We start from the raw sequence: 22,935 nt of genomic DNA, 5'->3' as shown, positions 1-22,935 counted from the left end.
TACTAGGCAAGAACATGCACAATAAGGTGGAAGTGAGGAGGTCAGGTGACTCTTCATGACCCTTGGTTATGAGGGAAAGAGAGAATTATGGAGGTAAGAAGATCCACGGATATTTGTTGTCTTGCTTCTAAGATAGGAAAGGTTCCCAAGTATGAGTTTGCTTGTGAAAATGCAGATTTCCAAAAGTTCCTTTTCTCCTATTCTGATCCAGCACTCTCAAGTTATGCTCTGAAATCTGCATCTCCAGACTATTCTGATACAAGTGTTTCTATTTACATGAAAACTGGATTAGAGAATGGTATATATGCCATTGAGAAGGACCTCCAATAAGAGAAGAGATTCAACTGTGCACAGTTGATGTGAGATCCTGAGGTAGACAGATGGCAAGGGACTTATTCACAGCCAACAAAGGGACTGGTCTACATTTCACAGCCAACAAAGGGACTGGAAACTACATTTCCTCCATCCACAGAGGACATTAGTGCAACAGATGAGCACGGAGTTGATGCAAAATTGGTGATAAGAAGACCATGGAAAGTGCCACAGACAGAAATACGAGCCCTCATCAAAATGATTAAAAAGTAAAAAACAACAATAAACCAACCGAAATGTCTCCATTTTTATTATTTCAAAGAACTCTTAAAAACAAAAACATGAGTCCAGAGAGTGATTCTCTTTTTTTTTTTTAAACCAAGATTTTCATTTGCAAAGAGGGTAAAGCATTCATTCAAAAAAGTTTTATTTTCAATTTAATGCTTTCCTATCTGGAATTTACCATATGCACTGTGGTTTTAATGGAACCTGAATGATCTTGAATAATAAAGTTTATTTTCATGCCTTATTTCTTTACATATGCATTTGCACAGCTTTGAATAAACTAACTTATAAAAATAGAAGGTTGCTGATTGCATAGAGATTACAGCAGCTGGGTAACCATATATTAATGCTACATAAAGCAGCAGTTAATTGCCTGAGAGAGTAAAAGTTATTTGGAGTATAAATGGAATTTTCAAATGTGAAATCTGTCTGTTTTAGATCAAAGCAGTTTTTTCTTTCATTAATCATCCTTCCAATTATTTAGTTTCTGATGTGAGAGATATGTAAGATTCTTTATATGAAAAAAGGGATAAGGTGTATCAAATCATGTGATATGATCAGCAGGGCGTTGGATCAGCAAAATCACTTCTGTAGTAAAATACAAAGACTTCCCAAACTTGCTAGTCTTCTTACCATCTCTATGCAACTCTTTGCCCATTTTCCTTACGACTGTTTGGATAAAGTCTGACTTGGCTTTTAAATTTACAATTTGTTTTAAACACAAATTATCTCTTTTAAAAATTTTAAGTGAGAACTTTAGTCAATTTGTGACTTCAGTAGACTGATAACTTTTCTACTTATAAAAATACATGTCAGATGAAATAGTGTATGCTTTGTTGACTATAAAACCAATGAACCACTCTGCAAAACTTCACTCAATTCACAATAAAAATTTCACATCCAAAAATGTAATGCATGCTGTGAAAAAAATCAGTAAATATTGAATAGTATAAATAATATGAAATCACCTATAATTTTACCACTCACAGGAAAGTATGGCTAAAATGTCTGTGTATGGCTTTTCAGACCTTTAAAAATTAACACAAATCCAAAAACAAAGGACCCTAGGATCATCATGGGACAAAAGCACAAGCGGAATGTGAGACCTTATACAGAGAAGCAGCGACACCAGAGATGGAGGCAGAGATGGGGACATGGAGAGAAGGAGCAGCTGAGGATTCTAGATTCATGGGAAGAGAGGGACTGAGAGCTGGCAGCCAGGAGGCAGACTTGCAGAATGTGCCCTTTGGTGGTGTGTAAGTTATTATATATGCCTGAGTGTTTAAAAAAAAAAAAACCTAAAGTGAATACAGAGAAATACTGTTATCTGATGGTACATAGAGGGAATTATAATCATTGTAATGAAACAAGGTGTATGATTTGTTTAATGTAAAAACTGATGATCAGCCCTGTAAGCTTTTACTCAATCCACAATACAAACCTTAAAAAAAAAATTAAATTAACACACAATCATGTTGTTGACTTGATGGCAATGAGTTTGAGTTTTTGACATATATTTTATTTTTATACTACTAAGGTCTATGAACAAAAAACTGGGCATTTAAGTTTTGTGTTCAAATATGAGATTTCTTCTTTTACAAAAATCACACTTAGATCTAGGTTTAGAAGTTATCTTGTTTGGGGTTTATAATACGATTATATTAATTTATAAAGTGATTATTTTAATATTTATCTCAAGTAATGATAATTCCTTTAAATAAATAAATACATACCACATACCTGTATACAATATGGGAAGGAACTCTGATAACATAGTGGTTACGAATTGGGCTGCTAACCTCTAACCTCACGGTCAGCAGTTTGAAACTACCAGCTGTTCCACGGGAGAAAGATGAGGTTTTCTGCTCCCTTAAAGATTGACAGCCTCAGAAACCCTGTAGAGGATCGCTATGAGTCGGAACCGAATCCACAGCACATAACAACAACATAAACTATGGAGTCCTGGTATAGCACTGCGGGAAAAAACATTGGACCTCAGGGTTGGTTTGGACCAGAAGGATGGCAGTTCAAGCTCACCTGCCACCCCTTGGGAACCCTATATGGGGTCATAATAAGTCAGAACCAACTTGATGGCACTTTAACAACAACATACGCTATGGAGAGTAATTTCTAGAGTTGATGAAAAATCCTGAACAATTTCATACACATTCTACAAGCAGTTCATTCTGTAAGTAGTTCATGTGCCAAATAAAAGCATACATTTAGCCATTTAGCCAGCTGTGTAATAACTGCCAAATGTATATTTTAAGCAAATCATGCTTTGGAATCACATCTCTTCAACCCAGATAAAGTTACAAAATTGGAAACATAATTCTTCTAACATTCTGAGGCTCTATGTAATTGAAAATCTGTCTTTACTGTTTTAAATATTCTTTTGAAAGGCAAAGGGTATAAAAAAGGGTTTCAGGACGTTATTTCCATTAGAAACACTAAACATTCATCATATATAACTAGCAAATTTTAAAATCTTTTGGGTCATTAGTCATAAGGGAAATGCAAATTAAAACCACAATAAGGTAACACTTCACATCCACAAAAATGGTTATAATAAAAAGGACAGACAATAATGAGTGACTGAAGATACTGAGAAACTGCAATCCTCATACAATGCCGATGAAATGAAAAATGGTGCAGCAGTTTTGGAAACCAGCTTAATAGTTCCTTAAAACATTAAATATAAACTTAACATACAACCCAGCAGTTTCAATCCTAGGAATCTATCCAAGAGAAATGAAAACATACGAGTATGTCCACATGAAAACCTGTATATGTGAACGTCTGTTGTTGCTGTTGCTAAGTGCTGCTGAATCGGTTTCAACTCATAGCAACCCAGTATAGGAGCAACTGGTGAGCTTGAACCGCTGACAATGCAGTTCAAATGGACTTTACAGTCCAGCGCATTAACCCACAGCACAATTCATACCAAGTAAACAACGTGGAGTCCTGATGTGGCACTGCAGCATAAGCACTGAACTGTTAACTGCAAGGTCGGCAGTTCAAACCTACCAGCCACTCCTTAGGGATCCTATTCAGGATTGCCAAGAGGTGGAATCCACTAAGTGACACTTAACAACAACAACAAACAAGTAATGGAAACCATCCAAATGTCCATCATCTGGGGAATGGATTAACAAAATGTAGTATGCCTTTATAATGGACGGTTCCAACTCATATCAACCCTGTAAGGGGTTTCAAAGGAGCGGCTGGTGGGTCTGAACCTTGTGGTTAGCAGTCCAGTGCTTATCCTACAGTGCCACAACATGACTCATAAACATTAAAGTCAAAGAGTCAGAAGCAAAAGACTACATATTATATGATTCAATTTACATGAAGTGCCCAGAAAAGACAAATTTATAGAAGCCAAAGCATACCAGTAGTTGCCTGGGGCTGGGAGGGTAAGAGGAATTGAAAACAAATGGGTTAGTGAGAATTGTTAGGTTATTGGGAATTGCTTTAAAACAGGATAATGGCTGCACAATTTTACAAATGTGCTAAAAATCACTAAAATTGTATATTATAATGATGAACTTATGGCATGTAAACTATACCTCAACATTGTTGTTAGGTGCCATCGTGTCGGTACCAACTCAGAACAATCTTACGTACAATAGAACGAAAAACTGTCCCATCCTGTGCCAAGCTCACAATTGTTGCTACACTTGAGCCCACTGCTGATGCCACTGTGCCAATCTATCTTATCGGGTCTCCCTCTTTTTCACTGACCATCCACTTTACCAAACATGATGTCCTTCTCCAGGGACTTGTCCCTTCAGATAATATGTTCAACGTATAGAGACATATTGTACCTCAATAGAGTTGTACAAAGAATATTATTCAGAAAACCTATATAATTAACAGATAACAATACTGAATAATAATCCACGGCATAAAATTTGGTTAACACAGATCACTGAGGTATGAATGAAACCAGCTGTTTTAACTTTGGTACATTCTCATTACCTTTCAAGTCTCAGAGGATCAGTGTCTCTGAAGCATTTTCTGACTTTGCCATGTCACAGCATCTATCACAATGAATTATAATTTCCTATTAATGTGCCTGTAGCTTTGACTAAAGTAAGTTACATCAAAGTCGGGATCATGTCTATCTCCACTATCAATCTCCAACATAACGAACAAATGTTCATTCCCACTTTCAATTAGGAAGTGGTGTTTGTTCTAAAGCACCAAATCTCATAAGAACTAAAGGAAAAGCTAGAAAGCATTTATTGAGAGAGGAAAAAAAAAAGGTTGGTGAACCAAAATATTTAAGTCTTCAGCAACATTTGTTGTTGTTACTACATGCCACTGAGTCAATTTTGACTTGTAGCAACACTGTATCCGGTTTTCAATGAGTCGCTGGTGAGCTTGAACCACCGACCTTGTGGTTCAAATTGACCTTTCAGTCCAGCACGTTAACCCACAGTGCCACACCAGGACTCCTTTAGGCAACATGCTGTTGTTAAGTGCCATCTAGTTGATTCTGACCCATAGTGACCCTGTATAGGGTTTCCAAGGAGCAGCTGGTGAGCCTGAACCATCAATCTTGCAGTTCAAACGACTTTGCGGTCTGACGCATTAGCCCACAGCGCCACACCAGGACTCCTTAGGCAACATAGTAGGTATCAATTGTTTTGTCTGTCCAGCAACTTCCCCATCCATCCATATACTTTCTTCTGGGAAATGACCTTCTCCTATCCTAACCATAGATGCAGTATTCCTGTAAAGGAGTTTCCAAAAATTTAATCATTAAAAAGGGACACATTATATTTAAGTATCTCACATATAAAGTTGAAACTTTTTTTTTTTTTAATCCAAGAGATTATATGAATGTGAAATTTGGCTACGCCTTTAGCACTAAAAAATGTAAGAAGAAATTCCAATAAAGTTTTAAAGGCAAATTCAGTGTTCAGCAAGACATGAACAATAGCAGGAATGGTGATTCTGGGTTCAAAAAGAGGCTTTCCCTAAATGACTTTCACCTGCCCCCACCTTTTTCTTCTAGGAAGAAAAGGAAAAGTCTCATATGAGAGATTGTGGCACAAGGGTCCAGGAGCTCTGCCAAGGGGCACCCCTCTAACAGAACTCAGGAAGAGAGATGCAAGAATCTTGGAATGAGCCAAACGAGGCTGAAGAAATGTAGCCATGATCTTTAGGTAGCAACCTGAGGGCAGCAGTATGATGCCAGCCAATGGAATGAAGAGGTGGCGAGGACAGTGAACACCAAAAGAGAAGAAACTCATAGAGGCAAGTAACAATTCAGGCTATTTGGCACTGAAGGATAAGCACTGGACTTCTAACTGTAGGGTGAGTAGTTCAAACCCACCAGGTGCCACTCCTCGAAAACCCTATACCAGGACAGTATGAGTTGGAACCAACTTGATGGCATTTAACTCCACATCCCAAAACTCCAAGCAGGGATCGTTGAGAAAGGTCTTGGGGAAAAAACTGGACTTTCTGCTAATCAAAACAGTAGGAACTCAAAGCACTGGCCTTTAAGCACATTGAAGAGCTTGGCAGTCTACTGAAAAATCTGCCACTGAAAGCCCTATGGAATATAGTTCTCCACTAGCACACACGGGGTTGTCATGAGTCAAGAGTCAACTTAATAGCACCTGTGGTATTTTTTTAGAAACTGGTCAGCAATTCATAGCAACCTGGTTACTTTTACAAAACAAAAAATCCAATGGTAAACAGAAACTAGGGCCCAGAAACTGAGAAGTACTTCTTCAGATACCTGATCAACAAAAAACCAATGCTAAAAACCTGTATTTACACATAGTCTCAGAAGGCTAGAGCTCAGAGTGAAGCATCCAGCTGATATGAAGTGAGGGGAGATGCACAAGAACACCCAAACTTGCAGATGGTACCCATTTGACTTAGCCTCAATGGTTTGATAATCAAAACTTGATAAGGGGAAGATAAAACAATTTTTGATAAAGGAAATGAGTGTAAATTGCTACAATCTGATGAACTCAACCTACAGTTATGGATGTAGTAGCTCAAAATACCAACTTAGAGGGACGGAGTCTTCACAACAAGGATCAATGCTATCCCCTCAGTACACAGGATAGTTAAGGATGGGCAACTTAGACACTGGCTTCCTAAATTGAGGGGGTGATAAAGGCATGAAGTGACTGGTTATAAGTTTTCAAAAGGGCAATGAATTTAAGTGTGTGTGTGTGTGTGTGTGTGTGTGTGTGTGTGTGTGTGTGTTAGGGGGGGAGATAGAGTTCCCACTGAATAGTTTTCATCTTGTCTAGATGTTGTTGTTGTTATTAAATGCCGTCGAGTCGGTTCCAATCCACAGCAACCCTGTAACAGGGATTCCGAGGCCATAAATTTTTATGGGAGCAGAAAGCCTCATCTTTCTCCCGCGGAGCAGCTGATAGTTTCGAACTGCTGGCCTTAAGGTTCACAGCCCGATTTGTAACCACTATGCTACCAGTGCTCCTTGTCTAGATAGGTCTGGTAAAAAGCAATGGGGATAAGATTCTCATGATTCAACAGTGAGTAACTGTTATCATGACTCATCGCGACTATTACAACTGTAAAGGCAAAAGTTCTGTAACAAAAACGGGGGAGTAGGTAATCTTACAGTCCAGAAACAGAGGATCCTAGGACCATCAAGGGAGAAGAGCACAAGCAGAATGAGAGACCTTATCCAGAGAAGCAGCGACACCAGAGACGGAAACAGAGATGGGGACATGGAGAGGGAGCAGCTGAGGACTCTAGATTCATGGAAAGAGAGGGAGTGAGAACTGGCAGCCAGAAGGCAGACTTGCAGAATGTGCCCTTTGGTTGTTTAAATTATTATATATGGCTGAGTGTTTTGGTGTACATCCCTCCATCTTGCCCCACAAAAATAAAACCAAAATAAAATAAGAAGCAAATACCGTTAAAATGATGCTTCATGGAGGAGACTGTAATCATTGCAATGAAACGATGGTATGAAGTTGTTATTCTCCCATGTAAACTACCACACAGTTCACAATTTTAAAAAAAGTTAAAAACCAACCAACCAACCTGTATTTGCAATGGAAAACCAAGCTGAAATCTTTTGAAATGTTTTAAAGAGTGGATACATACACAGACAAGCACTTGCCTAAAACGACACATTTACTCTACCCTTTACTCCACAGATCAGGTCTTTGAAACTCAAAAAATAACTATTTCTAACCTAAAGAGCAACTAGCAATTTCATTTAAAATATAAGCTGCCCTAGCTCCACCCACCCAAATGCCTAAGATTTAACACAAATGAAAGCAAAGGCATTTTATAGGTGCAACTAACAAGAAAACAAGCGAGAAAAAGACAACAAAATATCACCAAAATTTTGGAAGCCACAAAAAGGATGAATGATAAGTAACTTGTTGTTGTTGTTAAGTGCCCTCGAGTTGGTTCCGACCCATAGCGACCGTGTATAGGGTTTTCTAGGAGCAGCTGGTAAGCTTGAACCACCGACCTTGCAGTTCAAACAGCTTTGCAGTCTGGTCCATTAACCCACAGCACCACACCAGGACTCTGATAGGTAACTTAGGAGATCCTAAAAAGTCGAGTTCTGTCCTGGTTATGTTGAATGTGGAAAAGCACTCTGATTTAGATCACAGAATGAATCCCTTAAAGGATCAGTTGGTATCTCTAGAACAGAAGCAAAGGGACACCAAAATTAAGATTGGCTCAAAGTGTATTTAAGAATTATTGGAGCCCAAATGCCTTCCCCACTCTGCTCAGCAGGTTGACTGCCCCCATCCTAAATCATCAGAGAAACGGAAGTTCCTTACTTAAGAAAGTAACATAAAGGGCTTGGAGTGGAGGTGGGGGACCATACATAGATGAAAACAAGGAGGCTATAGTAAAAAGGTAAAGTTATACACTGTATTGAGAACCATCTTCTTTCTCCCCGACCTTCCAGACCCTTTTCCCATTTAGCTCCAGAATGCAGTGGAAGTGCTGGTTTGCCAAGTATTTCTGATGCCTGGCAGACATTGGGTAGGATTATACTTTCTTGCCCCTTTGAAGAATGATGTGACCAACTTTGTCCAGTAAAATGTTAGCACAAGTGATGTGTTATTTCCAGGCAAAAGCTTTAAGAACTAATAAGTTATTCAATAAAATGGCCAGCAAAGTTGCAAGTTGAAATGTTCTTCAAGTTTTGAGAACAAAAAGAAGTCTGGAAATTAGATGACTGGGACCTATTTACAATCAGAAATTCATGTGCATCAAAATAATTCACCAAAAGAGTAAAAAAGAAACCTAAAGACTGGTAGTTTCAATAATCTCATATGCATGTGAAAGTGAATAAGGAAGACCGTAGAAGAATTGATGCTTTTGAGTTATGGTGTTGGAGAAGAATATTGAAAATGCCATGGGCTGCCAAAAGAACCAATAGATCTATGTTGGAAGAAGTGCAGCCAGAGTGTTCCTTGGAGGCCAAGATGGCCAAACTTCATCTCTCATACTTCGGACATATTGTCAGAAGGGACCAGTCGCTGGAGAAGGATAACATGTTTGGTAAGGTGGAGAGTCAGAGAAAACAAGGAAGACCCCCAATGAGATGGATTGGCCAAGTGGCAGCATCGATGGACTCAAGCATGGTAACAGTAGTGAGGTTGGCCCAGGATCGGGCAGTGTTTCATTCTGCTGTGCATAAGGTCGCTATGAGTCAGTACCGACTCAATGGCACCTAACAACAGACTCGAAAAAATCTTTTGCAATGACACATCAGACAACGGACTTGTCGTTGGTGGTGGAGAGTCAGTTTCAACTCATAGTGACCCTGTACAGGGTTTCCGAGGCTGTAAATCTTTACAGGAGCAAAAGCCTCATCTTTCTTCCATGGAACAGCTGGTAGTTTCAAACTGCTGACCCTGAGGTTAGCAGCCTGATTTGTAACCACTACGCCACCAGAGCTCCTTAAACAAGGAACTGTTGTTGTTCTTAAATGCTGTCGAGTCAATCCAACCCAGAGCGACCCTGCATAGGGTTTCCAAGAAGCAGTTGGTGAGCTTGAACTACTGACCTTGCAGTTTAAACGATTTTGCAGTCTAATGTATTAGCCCACAGCACCTCACAAGACATCCGTAGACAAGGGACTACTCTCTAAAATTTATAGGAAACTACAACACATCTACAAGAAAAAGGCACATAATCCAGTTAAAAAATGGGCACAAGACATGAATAGAAATTTCACCAAGGAAAACATGTGGGCAGCAAACAAACATGAAGAAATGTTTGAGATCATTAGCCATTGTTGTTGTTGTTAAGTGCCATGGAGTCAGTTCCAACCCATAGGGACCCTTATACGGTTTCCAAGGAGCAGCTGGTGAACTTGAACCACAGACCTTGCGGTTTAAACTGACTTTGAAATCCTGTGCATTAAGGCACAGTGCCACACCAAGACTCCAGATGCATATCAAAACAAAAATGAGATGACATCTCATACCAGCGGTGACAGCGAGGTTAAAAAACGCAGAGGACAACAAATGTTGGCGAGGGTGTGGAGAGACTGCAACCCTCTTACATTGCTGGTGGGACTGCAAATTGGTTCAACCACTCTGGAGAATGGTATGGCAATTCCTTAGAAAGCTAGAAATAAAAATACTTTATGATCCAGCAATTCTTCTACTTGGTATATACCCAGAAGAAATACAAGCCAGAACGTGAATAGGCATATGCACACCAAAGTTCCTTGCAGCACTTTTCACAATAGCAAAACACTGGAGACTACTCAAATGCCCACAAATGGAGGAACAGATAAACAAACTCTGGTACATACACACAACACTACACTGAATACCAAGGAAGCTGCAAAACACCGCATAACATGGATGAGCCTTGAGGACACAATGCTGAGTGAAATTAGTCAAGCACAAAAGGTCAGAAAATGCATATATCCATTATTGTAAAAACTTAAGAAAAGATTTCCATACTAAAAGAATAGTTCTTTGAGGGTTACCAGGGGTGGGAAGGAGGGAATAAGTAACTCACAGGTCAGGGTATGGACACATGTTGAATCGGGAGACAGCAAGGGCAGTAAATAGGATGGGGGGGGGGGGCAACTCACAAGGTGGAAAGGATAGTAGGGGAGTGGGGAATATGAGGAAAGACTCTGAGAGGTATGCATGGGCTGAATAGAACAGAGATGAACTGTGACGTTTGCACAGCCTTGGACTAACAAGGCTCTATGATATAGGGATTGAGACACAGGCTGAAGGGGTAAAGGAGAGGAAACAATGTTAAAATACTAGACTGTTCACAAAAGGACAAATATGGCATAATACCATTATTGTGAAAACTTAAGAAAAAATGTCCATACTAAAGGAGAAACAACAGCAACAAAATTTCTCTGTTGGTTACCTGGGATGGTAGGGAGGGGGCAGTTAGGCACAGGTTGGGGATAGTAGTCACATCATAGCTTGGGTGAGGAAGGGGAGGGCAATACAAAAGAAGGGGAGGAATGGAAGAACAAGGAAGATAGGGGAACAGGTAGGAAGGTTTGCAAGGCCTAAATGGGACAGAGGAAATGGGGATGTATGCTCAATCTTGAAACAACAGGACTCTGTGATACAGGGATTGAAGCATAATCTGAAATGGGTAACAGGGGAAATAATGCTAAGGTGAGTGACAGTATTATGAATATTGGGCTCCCTTGTTTACTAATGTTAAACAGTCACTTGAGTGAGACACAAAGGAATACCAGGAATATGATTATCTTTAACTTATAACAGATAGGAATGCCTAAAAGGGGTCTAGAACTTGCCCAGTGAAATAGGCTTCTTGTGGAGCCTTTATAAAGTATAGGGCCTTAGGAAGAATCTTGAGCCCCATCCAAAACTTTCTGAGGTGAGGCATTTCCACTTGAAAGGACATGCAGACCAGCTGGAGCGACTAGAGGAATAGAAGCTAAGTCCTGAAATAAAGACCAGTAGGAAAGAAAAAAAAAGCAAATTGTTTGGCTATTACAAGAATAATCAAGCTGTTCACCTGGGAGCCATCAAGTCCCTTCATGACAAACCCCCTTCCAAGACTGAAACTCAAAGGGAACACATGAGCAAGCAGGTAAGCTCGCTAGTGACCACGTTTGTCTACCTGTGAGTGTAACTGGGAGAAAGGCAGTAATGAAGACATTGACAGAGCTTGACAATGTTCCACAGACTTCTGTGGACCTTGAGATGAGAAACAAAAGAGGAAGGGGTGGTTGGTCCGAAGTTTAGGGAGACTTGGGAACCCTGAGCCAACAGACACTGACTTAGTCACTGGGAGCTAGAGCTGACAGAAAACTGTCCAGCTGATATGAAGTGGGAGGTGCGCATGAATGCCCAACTTGCAGACTACTCATTTGACCTACCCTGGATGGCTTGATAATCAGAACTCAACTAGAGGAAGATAAAGAAATTTGATACAGGAAGCAAGAGTAATTTGCTACAATTTGATAAACTTGACCTTTACTTATAGATGTAGTAACATAAAATAACCAACAGAAAGGGAGGAGTCTTCAAATCAAAGATCGAGTCTAAACCCTTAGTATACAAGGTTGACAAGGATGGGAAACTTAGATATTGGCTACCTAAAATGGGAGGGCACCCCCCGGTGGGGGTGGGGGTGGGGTTGGGGGTGGAATAAAGGCATGAAGTGGCTGGCTAACAAATTTTCATGAAGGAGTTTAGTTTCAGAGTGAGCAGGGTGGGGGTGTGGGGTAGAATCCCCACTGAATAGTTTTCATCTTGTCTAGATGGGTCTGGTGAAAGAAGATGGAGATAGGATTCTTTTGATTCAATTAGAAATTGTTATCATGACTAACTGTGATTGTCACAAGTATAAAGGTAGAAGTTGTGATACAAAAAGAGGGGAGTAGTTAATCTTATATTCCAGGAACAGAGAACCCTAGGACCAGAAAGAGGGAGGAGCTTGAGCAAAACTTGGGATCCTAACCAGAGAAGCAGCAACATCAAAGGACACCAGAGATGAGACAGAGGCAGAGGTGATGGCATGGAGAGATAGAAGACTCATGGAAAGTGAAAACCTGTGTGCTGACAGGCAGTGAGCTGGTTTGCAAAATGTGCCCTTTGGCCATTTAAAAAATTCTTGCGTGTTTTTGTGTACTTAAAACAAACACAACTTGCAATAAAAAAAAAATGCTGTTATGGGGAAATGGTTCATAGTCAGTAATGTTGTTTTTAAATTTTATTGTGTGCGATTGCTGTGCTTGAAGATATTATAACTAGTGTTGATAAAGCAATGTTCTGTTATGTTATTAAAACAATAAACATAAAATAAACAAAAAAAGAAATCTGGAGAGGCAAGATCAGGGTTGCAGGGTGGATAGGGTTATGCTTCCTAATGAAAGTCTCGTTGGACAGCCCTTGTTACCATCACAGAATAAGGAGATGCACTGTCATGATGGAAAAAAATTCTTCCCGGTAACTTTCCAGGCCTTTTTCTGACCACCAGAATTTTAAATTTTCATAGAACATCTTTAAATTAAGCCCTTGTGACTATCCTGTGTCCTGTGAAAAAATCTATCAAGATTACCCCTTTGGAATCCTAAAGAAGTCATAACCTTCTGAACTGACTGACCTCTCTGCTTGAATTTAACTGGCCCAACTTATACTCTCAGTTTTGACTGGACCTTGCTCTGGATTCTACTAATATATCCAAGAGTTGCCCTCACATATGATTCATTTCATAAAATCATTTCATTACCATTGCATCAATGGTAATTCTATGGTCTTCCACCAGTTTTCTGGACTTCAATCAGTTTCTTCATTTGTTGAGGTTGAAGTCTCCCCTCTTGGCTCACTTCAAAGTCTTCCCAACCTTCCTTAGAAGGTTTGATCCATCTAAAAATGACTGTTTTATGTGGGGCAGCATTTCTGTAAACTTGTTGTTTAACGTCATTGATTTAGGAAGATGTTCACATGAGTGTTGTTAAAAATTTGCTATTTCATCTGAAGCCTACAACCATTCAGTCTCATTAAGAGTTGATCCAATGGTATAAAATAAGAGTTTCTTAGAAGCATTCATAAACACTAGATATTATTAATAACAAACTAGCTGTGAGGCTAATGGGATGAAAAATAATTTAAAGACTTAAAGGTTAACTTAAGTCAAGTGAAACACAGAGAGTATATTAGAGGAGTCAATTTCTCTCATACACACACAAAAGGTTTGGAAATCATTGGATAAGAATTATATAAAAGGTTAGGAACTTTGTCCCTACCACCTTTATTTTTTATTTTTCAAAGACAAATGTCGTGTCTTTCCAATTTTGCTAATCATTCACTCACCATGATCAGACAAGCAAAGTGAAAGGCTCTGGGGTTATTCAGCTGGAGATGATTAAAAGTAGATTTAATATATGACTTTATATATAGTTCTGCTACATGGAGGACAATGGACAAGCTTTTTTATTGAAATTAAAGTAAGAGGATCTGAAGTTAAGCTGGTAACTGATAAAATCTACAACACAAAAAGTAAAAATATTTTTCTGATGGTGAAATTTAGAATAATCTTTAAGGACCTCTATTCAAAGAGGCTTTTGTAAACAAAATAATTTCCTATTAACTAGAATCATTAGCAGGAAAAAGTTGAGGCTTTCTGCTCCAGTAAAGCCTCGAAAACCCTGGAGCTATGAGTTGGAATTGATTCAACAGTGCCTACTAACAGCAACAGGATCATTTAGGTCTACTGAGAATAACTGTCAGACATTGGAAGTTTGATTTCAAACCTTCAGAAGTACATTTATGTCTGTGTATGCTAATAGCTCCACTTCACTTAGTTGCTAGCCTCCACTATCAGTATATTATTAATGTATTATTTACCTCAAACCTAAAGAAGCTTTTTTTTTTCCCTGCCTCATATTTATTTGTACAAACAGCACAGGAGGGCACCAGCTCCATACAGATGGTAGCCCAAAGGGTCATGCCAATCCCTCTGTCCTCAGATGGAGAACTCTATTCCATCTTTGTGGGGGCCTGGGCACCTGTGGGAGCCTGAGGTGAGGCCTTGGCTGGGGCTGGAGTTGAGGCCTTGGCTGGGGCTTTAGTTGAGGCCTTGGCTGGGGCTTTAGTTGAGGCCTTGGCTGGGGCCTTAGTTGAGGCCTTGGCTGGGGCTTTAGTTGAGGCCTTGGCTGGGGCTTTAGTTGAGGCCTTGGCTAGAGCTTTAGCTGAGGCCTTGACTGGAGCTTTAGTTGAGACCTTGGTTGAAGCTTCAGCCTTAGTTTTAGCACTAGCCTTGGACTTTGGCCGACAGAGCCTCAGACCCTTGGCAATGCGTGCCCGAGCACGCTTCCCCTGCTTGGGATGGGCAATGTAGGCCAGTCGACTGAGCTTGCGGTTGACACCCCTTGGAATCTTAGGCTTGATCTCCTTGGGCTTTATATATTAGAGCCTTGATAGCCTCGGCACGTGCATCCATGGCCTTGGCGTTGTTGGCCTGCATCTTCTTCAGGCCCTTCTTGTTGTGTTTCTTGGCAAAGCGCATGTTCCTCAGAAACTTGGGGTCCACCCCCTTGAGAGACTCATATCGTTGTGATCGGGGTTTCTTGATACCATTTCTGTGCCATTTTCGGGACTGGTTGTGCGTGGTGTGGTTCTTGGACTTGGCCACGTCTGACCGAGACCCGCAACTCCCGGCACGCCAGGGACCGGAAGAGCAAGAAGCTTATTTTTAAGTGAACCTGAGATGTTAGTTGTAGTGAGTGCTACTGAATTGTTTCCAACTCATAGCAATCCTGTATAGGGTTTCCAAAGAATGACTGGTGGGTTTGAACTACCAACCTTGTGGTTAGCAGTCCAGTGCTTATCCTACAGTGCCATCCCAGAACTCCATTAATAGTTGTTGTTGTTGTTAAGTGCCATCAAGTTGGTTCCAACTCATAGCAACCTTCATAGGGTTTCCAGAGCAGCTGGTGAGTCTGAACTGCCAACTTTGTGGTTCAAAGCACATTATTGTGTGCGATTGCTGTACTTGAAGATATTATAACTTCAAGAATTATATCATTAATGCAGTCTAGCGCATTAATCCACAGCGCCACACCAGGGTTCCCCATAATAGTTGTTGTTGTTGTTGTGAAGTACCGTCGAGTCGACTCCGACCCATAGTGACCTTGTGCAGGGTTTCTAAGGAGTAACTGCTGAGCTTGAACCTTTCAGTTCAAATGGCTTTACAGTCTGGCGCATTAACCCAGTGCACCACTCCAGGACTCCCCCATAATAGTTAGGTGGATAGAATTAATAACCTCCACAGTGGATGGCAGGAAGGACCAGTCACTGGAAAAGGATATCATGTTTAGTAGGGTGGAGGGTCAGAGAAAAAGAGGAAGACCCTCCAGCAAGATGGATTGGCAAAGTGGCAGCATCAATGGGCTCAAGCGTGACAACGATAGTGAGGTTGGTCCAGGATCGGGCAGTGTTTCATTCTGCTGTGCATGAGGACGCTATGACTCGGTACCAACTCAATGGCAACTAATAACAACAACAACAACAACAAAAAAGCCCTAGTGGATGACAGAAGGTAAATTTTTACATCAGACATGTCAGTGCATTAGAGAAAATCTACTATTTTTATGGCCCTACCACTGTCCAGCAAGTCCATTACTTTAAGGCTAAAGACAGACGCTAATTTGTATAACTGGTTTAAGTAACAAGGCAATAGGTACTTACAAATGATAAATTAAACAAAAATTATATTATCTTAGAAACAATAAGCAAAAATTAAGATTTAATAGTATAAGTAAAATAATGCCATTTTTTTTAACTTCAGTTACAAATTTGACAATTTTTTAAAACAATGAAGAATAATCAGGGCATAAATTTAGGACTGAATGGTATTATATCAAAAAGCTTTTGGTATTTCAACATAGTGTAACAATTAAGAAAGATTTCATTCTACTTTACCCCTGGAGTAGACAGTGGCATTGAAGGCTGCCCTTGACTGTTCCCTGGGTGCTGTGTTAACCCAACAGGAGCTGAAGGCTGTGCTGCAGAAAGCTGGGTACTGGCTGCAGGTTGCTGAGATAAATCTACTTTGTGGCTTTTATTTGACCCATCCAATCTGCTACTTCTCTCTATGGCAATCAGGTCACGGATTTTTTGCAGCTGCTCCACTGATGCTTTTTTAGGAAAAATAAGATGTGTTTCTCCCTGGAATTTACAAAATGAGAAAAGATGAACTTTTCCCCAGTAGTACAGAATAAATTTTAACAGTCATTTTGTTTGTTTACAATTAATATAGTCTTTTTTTTTTTTTTTTTTTACAAAGGAGGTTACAAAAAATTTATGGAAAAACTCCATTATCTTTTAATCTCACATTTCCACAAACTTTTTGAAGGCCTCTTGTATGCCAAAAAATTAAGATAATGTGTCTAATTAGTTTATTTAATGTGGTTCAAAGGCCCATTCAAAAAAAGATTTTGTCTTTTAGAAATTAGAGTTTCAAGAGTGTACCTTCTTCTCTGCAACAGTAGACAGCACTAATATTCACCATGACATAACAGTTGCTGTTAGACATACAACTATACAAAAGAATCTGCGGCAGAATAAACCAATTAGAAAGTAAACAATAACCTTTGAATCTTCTAAATTCAAGTGTTTAACAAATGGCTACATGATTAGAAGTCTATGAAAATCTACACCCTGCTATTGAATTCAAAACTATGGATTATTAACAGTAATACACTAGTGGTACACACGAAACAAAGTAAAGCAAGATAAAAAATAAAACAAGTCAAAAGTCAGTTCTTTAAGTAGTGATTAATGATTACCTATAAAATAACTTGAGCACTTTAAAATAACATGACAACAAAATTCCCAATGTAAGAATAGCAAATTATATTTTAAAGAGTGAAACGAAAATATATTGTCAAACTTCAAAGGTGTTGAAAATCAACAGTGCCCAAACAGTAATTCCATCAAATGCAAAGGTGATAAACAGGTAGCGACACCATATTTCAACTCCAAAACTGAGAATGACCGTATTTCTCTCATTATGGCAGAACTAGTGTGATCAACTAGCCTAGACTTTACACAATAAAATACATGAGAACCAAAATCACATAGGTCCTTCCAAAGAAATTGGAAGAGGCAAGAAAGTCCCATGCTATCCTTAATAGGGGTTCTGGTGGAACAATGGTTAAGCACTTGGCTACTAACCAAAAAGTTGGTATTTTGAACCTGCTCAAGAGGCACAATGGGAGAAAGACCTGGCGATCTCCTCCCATACCTCTATGGGGCAGTTCTACTTTGTCACATGGGGTTTCTGTGAGAATCAATTCAATGGTGCCTAACAACAAAAGCTGTAACAAAAACCACTAACACTGACAGTGCATTTATTTTTTCTAGGTATTATGCCAACATTTTATAGGCATCATCTCAAGTAGTACAATCATCCTGAAAGGCGGCTGCTGTTGTGAAGTGCAATCAAGTCGGTTCCGATTCACAGAGAACCTACGTAGGGTTTCCGAGGAGCAGCTGATGGGTTTGAACCACTGACTGTGGTTCACAGTTCAGTGCTTATCCTATAGTACCACACCTGGAGTCCTGAAAGGTAGGATGACACATTTACCCACTGCCATGGGTAAAGCCTTCAGTATGGATTGCACTTCAATGCATAACAAAAATCTCACAATTGGACAGGTAAACAACTTCATGATAAATGGAGAAAAGATTGAATTTGTCAAAGACTAAATTTTGCTTAAATCCATGACTGACACTCATAGAAGCAGCAGTTATGAAATCAAATGACATATTGCATTAGGTAAATCTGCTGCACAAGACCTCTTCAGAAAGTATTCCAGAGCAAAGGTGTCAGTTTGAGGACTAAGGTGACCCAATATTCAACAAGTGTAAGTGCCTAAATGGCACTAGACTACTAACTGAAAGGTTGATGGTTCTAAGCCATCCAGAGGGGCCTCAGAAGGATCTGAGGATCTGCTTCTGAAAGGTTTGTTGTTGTTGAGTGACACTGAGTTAGTTCTGACCCATAGCGACCCTGGACAGGGTTTCCGAGGAATGGCTGGTAAGCTTGAACTACTGAAAACCCAAAAAGAGCACAGTTCTACTTTGGCACATGAGGGGTCACCTGAATCAGAATCAAATTGACGGCAACTGGTTGAGTTTGGATTTTAAATGCATCAACACTATTTTAGGAGCACTAAAACAGAACGAAATGAAAAATAAAGAAACCAACCCCTCATGTAGCTTATAGAAACTACTACCTCAAATTTAAATTAAAATAAAACGCTTTCTAATTGGCCTCCCTGCTACATACATACTTTGCCCTCATCCTACATTATCCAGTACAGGATGGGCATGGAGAGGCTACAAAAATATGTGGAAAAATTCCATTACCTTTTAATTCTGTGTTTCCATTAACTTTTTTGAAGCCCCTCACATATTCTTTTTGCAATCGCCAGAGTAAATAAAAAAAAATCTTCCCTGCTTAAACCTTTCAATGGCTTCCCGTCTTACTTGGAATAACCCATAGCACTCAAAACTCCATACATTCTGGCTCCGCCTCCCTTTCCACCTTAACCTTCTGTGCCCAGTTACTCCTGCCAGGCGTCCTTTGCACATGGTAACCCTTCTGCCTGAAATCCTCTTACCTGAAAACTTCACATAGCTGACTACTTCTGTCATTCAGGTTCCAACAATTCAAATATAATTTCCTCAGCAGTCCTGAAACTCATTATAAAGATTTCACGTACCACCCCAGTGGAGTCCTGGTGTGGTGTTACAGGATAAGCACTGGACGGCTAACCACAAGGTTGGCAGCTCAAACCCACCAGCCATTCCTCGGAAACCGTATACAGGGTCACCACTATGAGGCCGAAACGACTCAACAATGACAATGGTAACGAGACAACACCACCAGCTGCCTTTTCTTATATTATTTTGTTGCTAGGTGCCATCGAGTTGGTTTCAACTCACAGTGACCCCCGTACAGCGTTTCTGAGGAGCAGCTGGTGGGTTTGAACTACTGATCTTGAGGTTAGAAATTGAGTGCTGATCCTATACTATCTTATATTCTTCTTTGCATTCACCTTGTTTTATTTACATATCTATTGTCTGGTATGGCGCTGCAGGTTAATGTGCTGGACTGCAAAGCAGTTTGAACTGCAAGGTCAGCGGTTCAAGCTCACCTGTTGCTCCTCGGAAATCACATACAGGGATACTATGGGTCAGAACTGACTCGACAGCACTCAACAACAACAACTAGTATGTTTAACCTACTAGAATACAAGCCTCATATGAGATGGGATCTATAACTCTGTAGTTCACCACCATAACCCCAGGGTCTGTCTGTTTGGGAAGGAAAGCAGAGAGGCAGGGAGGAAAGTACATCTGGTAAGCAGCAGCTCAGTGTCTCTAACAATTTCTACAACTTTGCCAATCCAATTCTCCTAACTACGGACTACTGAGTCTCCATAACCTGATTCAACTTCTTTCAAATCTTCATAAACTAGAAACAGTTAAACAAATAAGCAGGAGGAAAAAATGGCCATCTTTGATAATTACTTCATCATGTCTTATTATTAATTAAGCAGTGAAAGTGCACACCACAATATTCCAGAATAGAAACACCAAACTTTCTGGCCTTAAAAACAAAAACAAAAACAAACCTATTGAAAGTCTTCTCTCTGGCCACAGATGAGAACTCCTATGTGGAAGCTGAACTCAGTTTTTCCATGTTTACTTCGGATGCTTTTTATTTCTCACTGGAGACACGTGGTTGGACTCTATTTGTATCCATGTGTGCTCACAATGAGGATTTTGAGAAGTCTGAGGTAAACCTCATTTGGTTCTTGGGCTTGGATAACAGAACCCCCTGTTCCAGAGGATCGAGTCAGGTAAGGATTTTCCCTGTGGGAGGGTGGCTATAATATAGTAGGATTCTGAAATACATTCACTGTGCCCTTTAAATAACAAACAGGTGAAGAAATAACTAGTTCCAACTATCTGCTCTAGGGTACCTAGTAATTCGAAAACAGAAATGCAACAAATGGGTAGCTTTATTTATTTTCTCGGTTTGTTGTTGTTAAGCGCTGTCAAGTCAGTTCTGACTCATAGCTCCCATAGATAGTTTCCGATGAGATGAGGAACTGGTGCGTTTGAACCAACAACCTTGTGGTTGGTGGTCCAGTGCTTATCCTATAGCACTACACCAGGACACCTTTCTCAGTTTGCTGTTGTTAAATGCCATCGAGTCAGTTCAGACGCATAGTGACCCTGTATAAAGTTTACAAGGAGTGATTGATAGGTTTAACCGCCAATTTTGTGGTTAGCAAGTGCTTACCCTACAGTGCCACACCAGGATTCCAGTTTAGGAGACATACATCCAAAGTCAGCGGACAAGCTCTAGGAGAAGGCGTTCTTTTTCTGTGGGCTCTGAGGAAAGACCCTTGTTTCTTTTCAGCTTCCGCTTCTTGGTTCCTTGGAGATCTCATGTTCTGTGCCATTTTTCTTCCCCTAGCTGTGCTTACTTGCATCACTGCTTGCTTAATCTGCTCTTTTATATCTCAAAAGAGATTGTTTTTAAACCCAAGTAGGATTACCCAATAAGCATACTTGGGCTTAACTTACAAATCTGTACTGAAGTTGCACACATTTTTTTCACATATTTGCTTACTGTAATCCATCCTTACCTAAAACACACCCTATACTAATACAATTCATTAACCACAAACCCATTAAGGAATGGGATTACAATCACAGGTATACCCAACAAACTCACTGCCTTCTAGTCGATTTCAACTCATAGCAATCCTCTTTAGGGTTTCCATGCCTGCAAATACTTACGGAAACAGCTGGTGGGTTTTAACCTCCAATCTTGGGGTTAGGAGTCCAATGCCTAACCCAGAGAACCACCAGGGCTCCTTAACCACAAGTATACCTCAAACCTCTACCATCTTATCAATTCCGAGTCATGGCAACCCTGGATAGGATTTCCAAGGCTATAAACCGTTACAGGCGATGATAGCCTTTTTTTTCTCCTGTGGAGTGGCTGGTGAGTTAGACCAGCTGACCTTGCGGTTGGTAGTCCATCTCTTACTCTACAGAGCCACTGGGACTTCTAACCAGTTATAAAGGGTTAAGATTTATAACATAAGATTTACAACATATAAGATTTACACCATGTAGGGTGCACAATTCAGTCCATACTATCTCACTCAGATGAGTATCCCTCAGCATGACAGAATGCTTTGCATATGAAGGGAGAGAAAGCACATGAGCATACTTACTTCTTCAAATCCCATTTCAAATAAACATTCAACAGCTCCTCTGACAGGCAAAAGTCTAGTAGAAAATGTTGTATTTCCAATCCGGATAGATCTATATTTTTCATCATTAGGGTTTCTGATAAAAAAAAAAAAAAAAGATTATATATAACAATGGATTTTTTAAAGATATTTTTGAATTCATATTAGTGCACTCCTAAAAGGTAGTGTACACTCTAAAGGAAGAGTAATCTAAAGGTTGGTCTGGAAAAAGTAGCTAGACTGTGTGATTCTTACCTCAGTATACATTCACAGCTGATAATATAGTCATAATGGAAATATACATGATATTTAAAAGTCACTCACTATAAGTGCTTAGCTCTGGTAGCGTAGTGGTTATGAATCGGGCTGCTTATCTCATGATCAGCAGTTCGAAACTACCACCTGTTCCACGGAAGAAAGATGAGGCTTTCTGCTCCTGTAAAGATTTATAGCCTTGGAAACCCTATGCAGGGTCGCTATGAGTCAGAACCAACTCCACAGCACATAACAACATACTGGTTACGAGTCGGGCTGCTAACCTCACGGTCAGCAGTTCAAAATTACCAGCAGTTCCACAGGAGAAAGATAAGGCTTTCTGCTCCCGTTAAGATTTGTGGTGGTTGTTATGTTCCGTGGAGTCGGTTCCGACTAATAGCGACCCCGTACGGGGTTTTCCAAGGCTGTAAATCTTCACAGGAGCAGAAAGCCTCATCTTTCTCCCATGGAACAGCTGCTAGTTTCGAACTGCTGACCTTGCAATTTGCAGCCCGATTCGTAACCACTATGCTACCAGAGCTCCTTCTGTAAAGATTTGCAGCCTGAGAAACCCTGTGCAGGGTCTCTATGAGTCGGAACCGACTCCATGGCACACCACCACCACCACCACCACTGTTAAAGCTAGGTAACTTTAAACACCCAACGGAATGCGGAAATCATCGGACAATCTCTTTGATATCTCAAGCTAGCGAAGTTTTGCTAAAGGTAATACAGAAACGGCTACAATCATACATTGACAGAGAACTTCCAGAGGTTCAAGCTGGATTCAGAAGAGGCCGTGGAAC

The 22,935-nt window shown here is 40.1% G+C and overlaps 1 protein-coding gene across 1 annotated transcript in view; it reads right to left on the bottom strand.

Annotated features, from left to right (window-relative positions):
- NGLY1 (N-glycanase 1) overlaps positions 1–22,935 on the bottom strand; it is a 99,404-nt gene that overhangs the window by 48,787 nt on the left and 27,682 nt on the right. Inside the window, exons 2-3 of the mRNA XM_006851618.1 lie at positions 21,857–21,971; positions 16,515–16,760 (exon numbers count right to left, since the gene is read on the bottom strand). Coding sequence (XP_006851680.1) covers positions 16,515–16,760; positions 21,857–21,871 — 261 coding nt within the window. The 5' untranslated portion in view covers positions 21,872–21,971. The remainder of the gene's footprint in view (positions 1–16,514; positions 16,761–21,856; positions 21,972–22,935) is intronic.

Source organism: Chrysochloris asiatica, unplaced genomic scaffold (assembly GCF_000296735.1).
Source record: "Chrysochloris asiatica unplaced genomic scaffold, ChrAsi1.0 scaffold00030, whole genome shotgun sequence".
In the NCBI taxonomy this organism is placed as follows: Eukaryota; Metazoa; Chordata; class Mammalia; order Afrosoricida; family Chrysochloridae; genus Chrysochloris; species Chrysochloris asiatica.
Note: the sequence above shows the minus strand (reverse complement) of the source record. Positions and strands in the feature narration are given on the sequence as shown.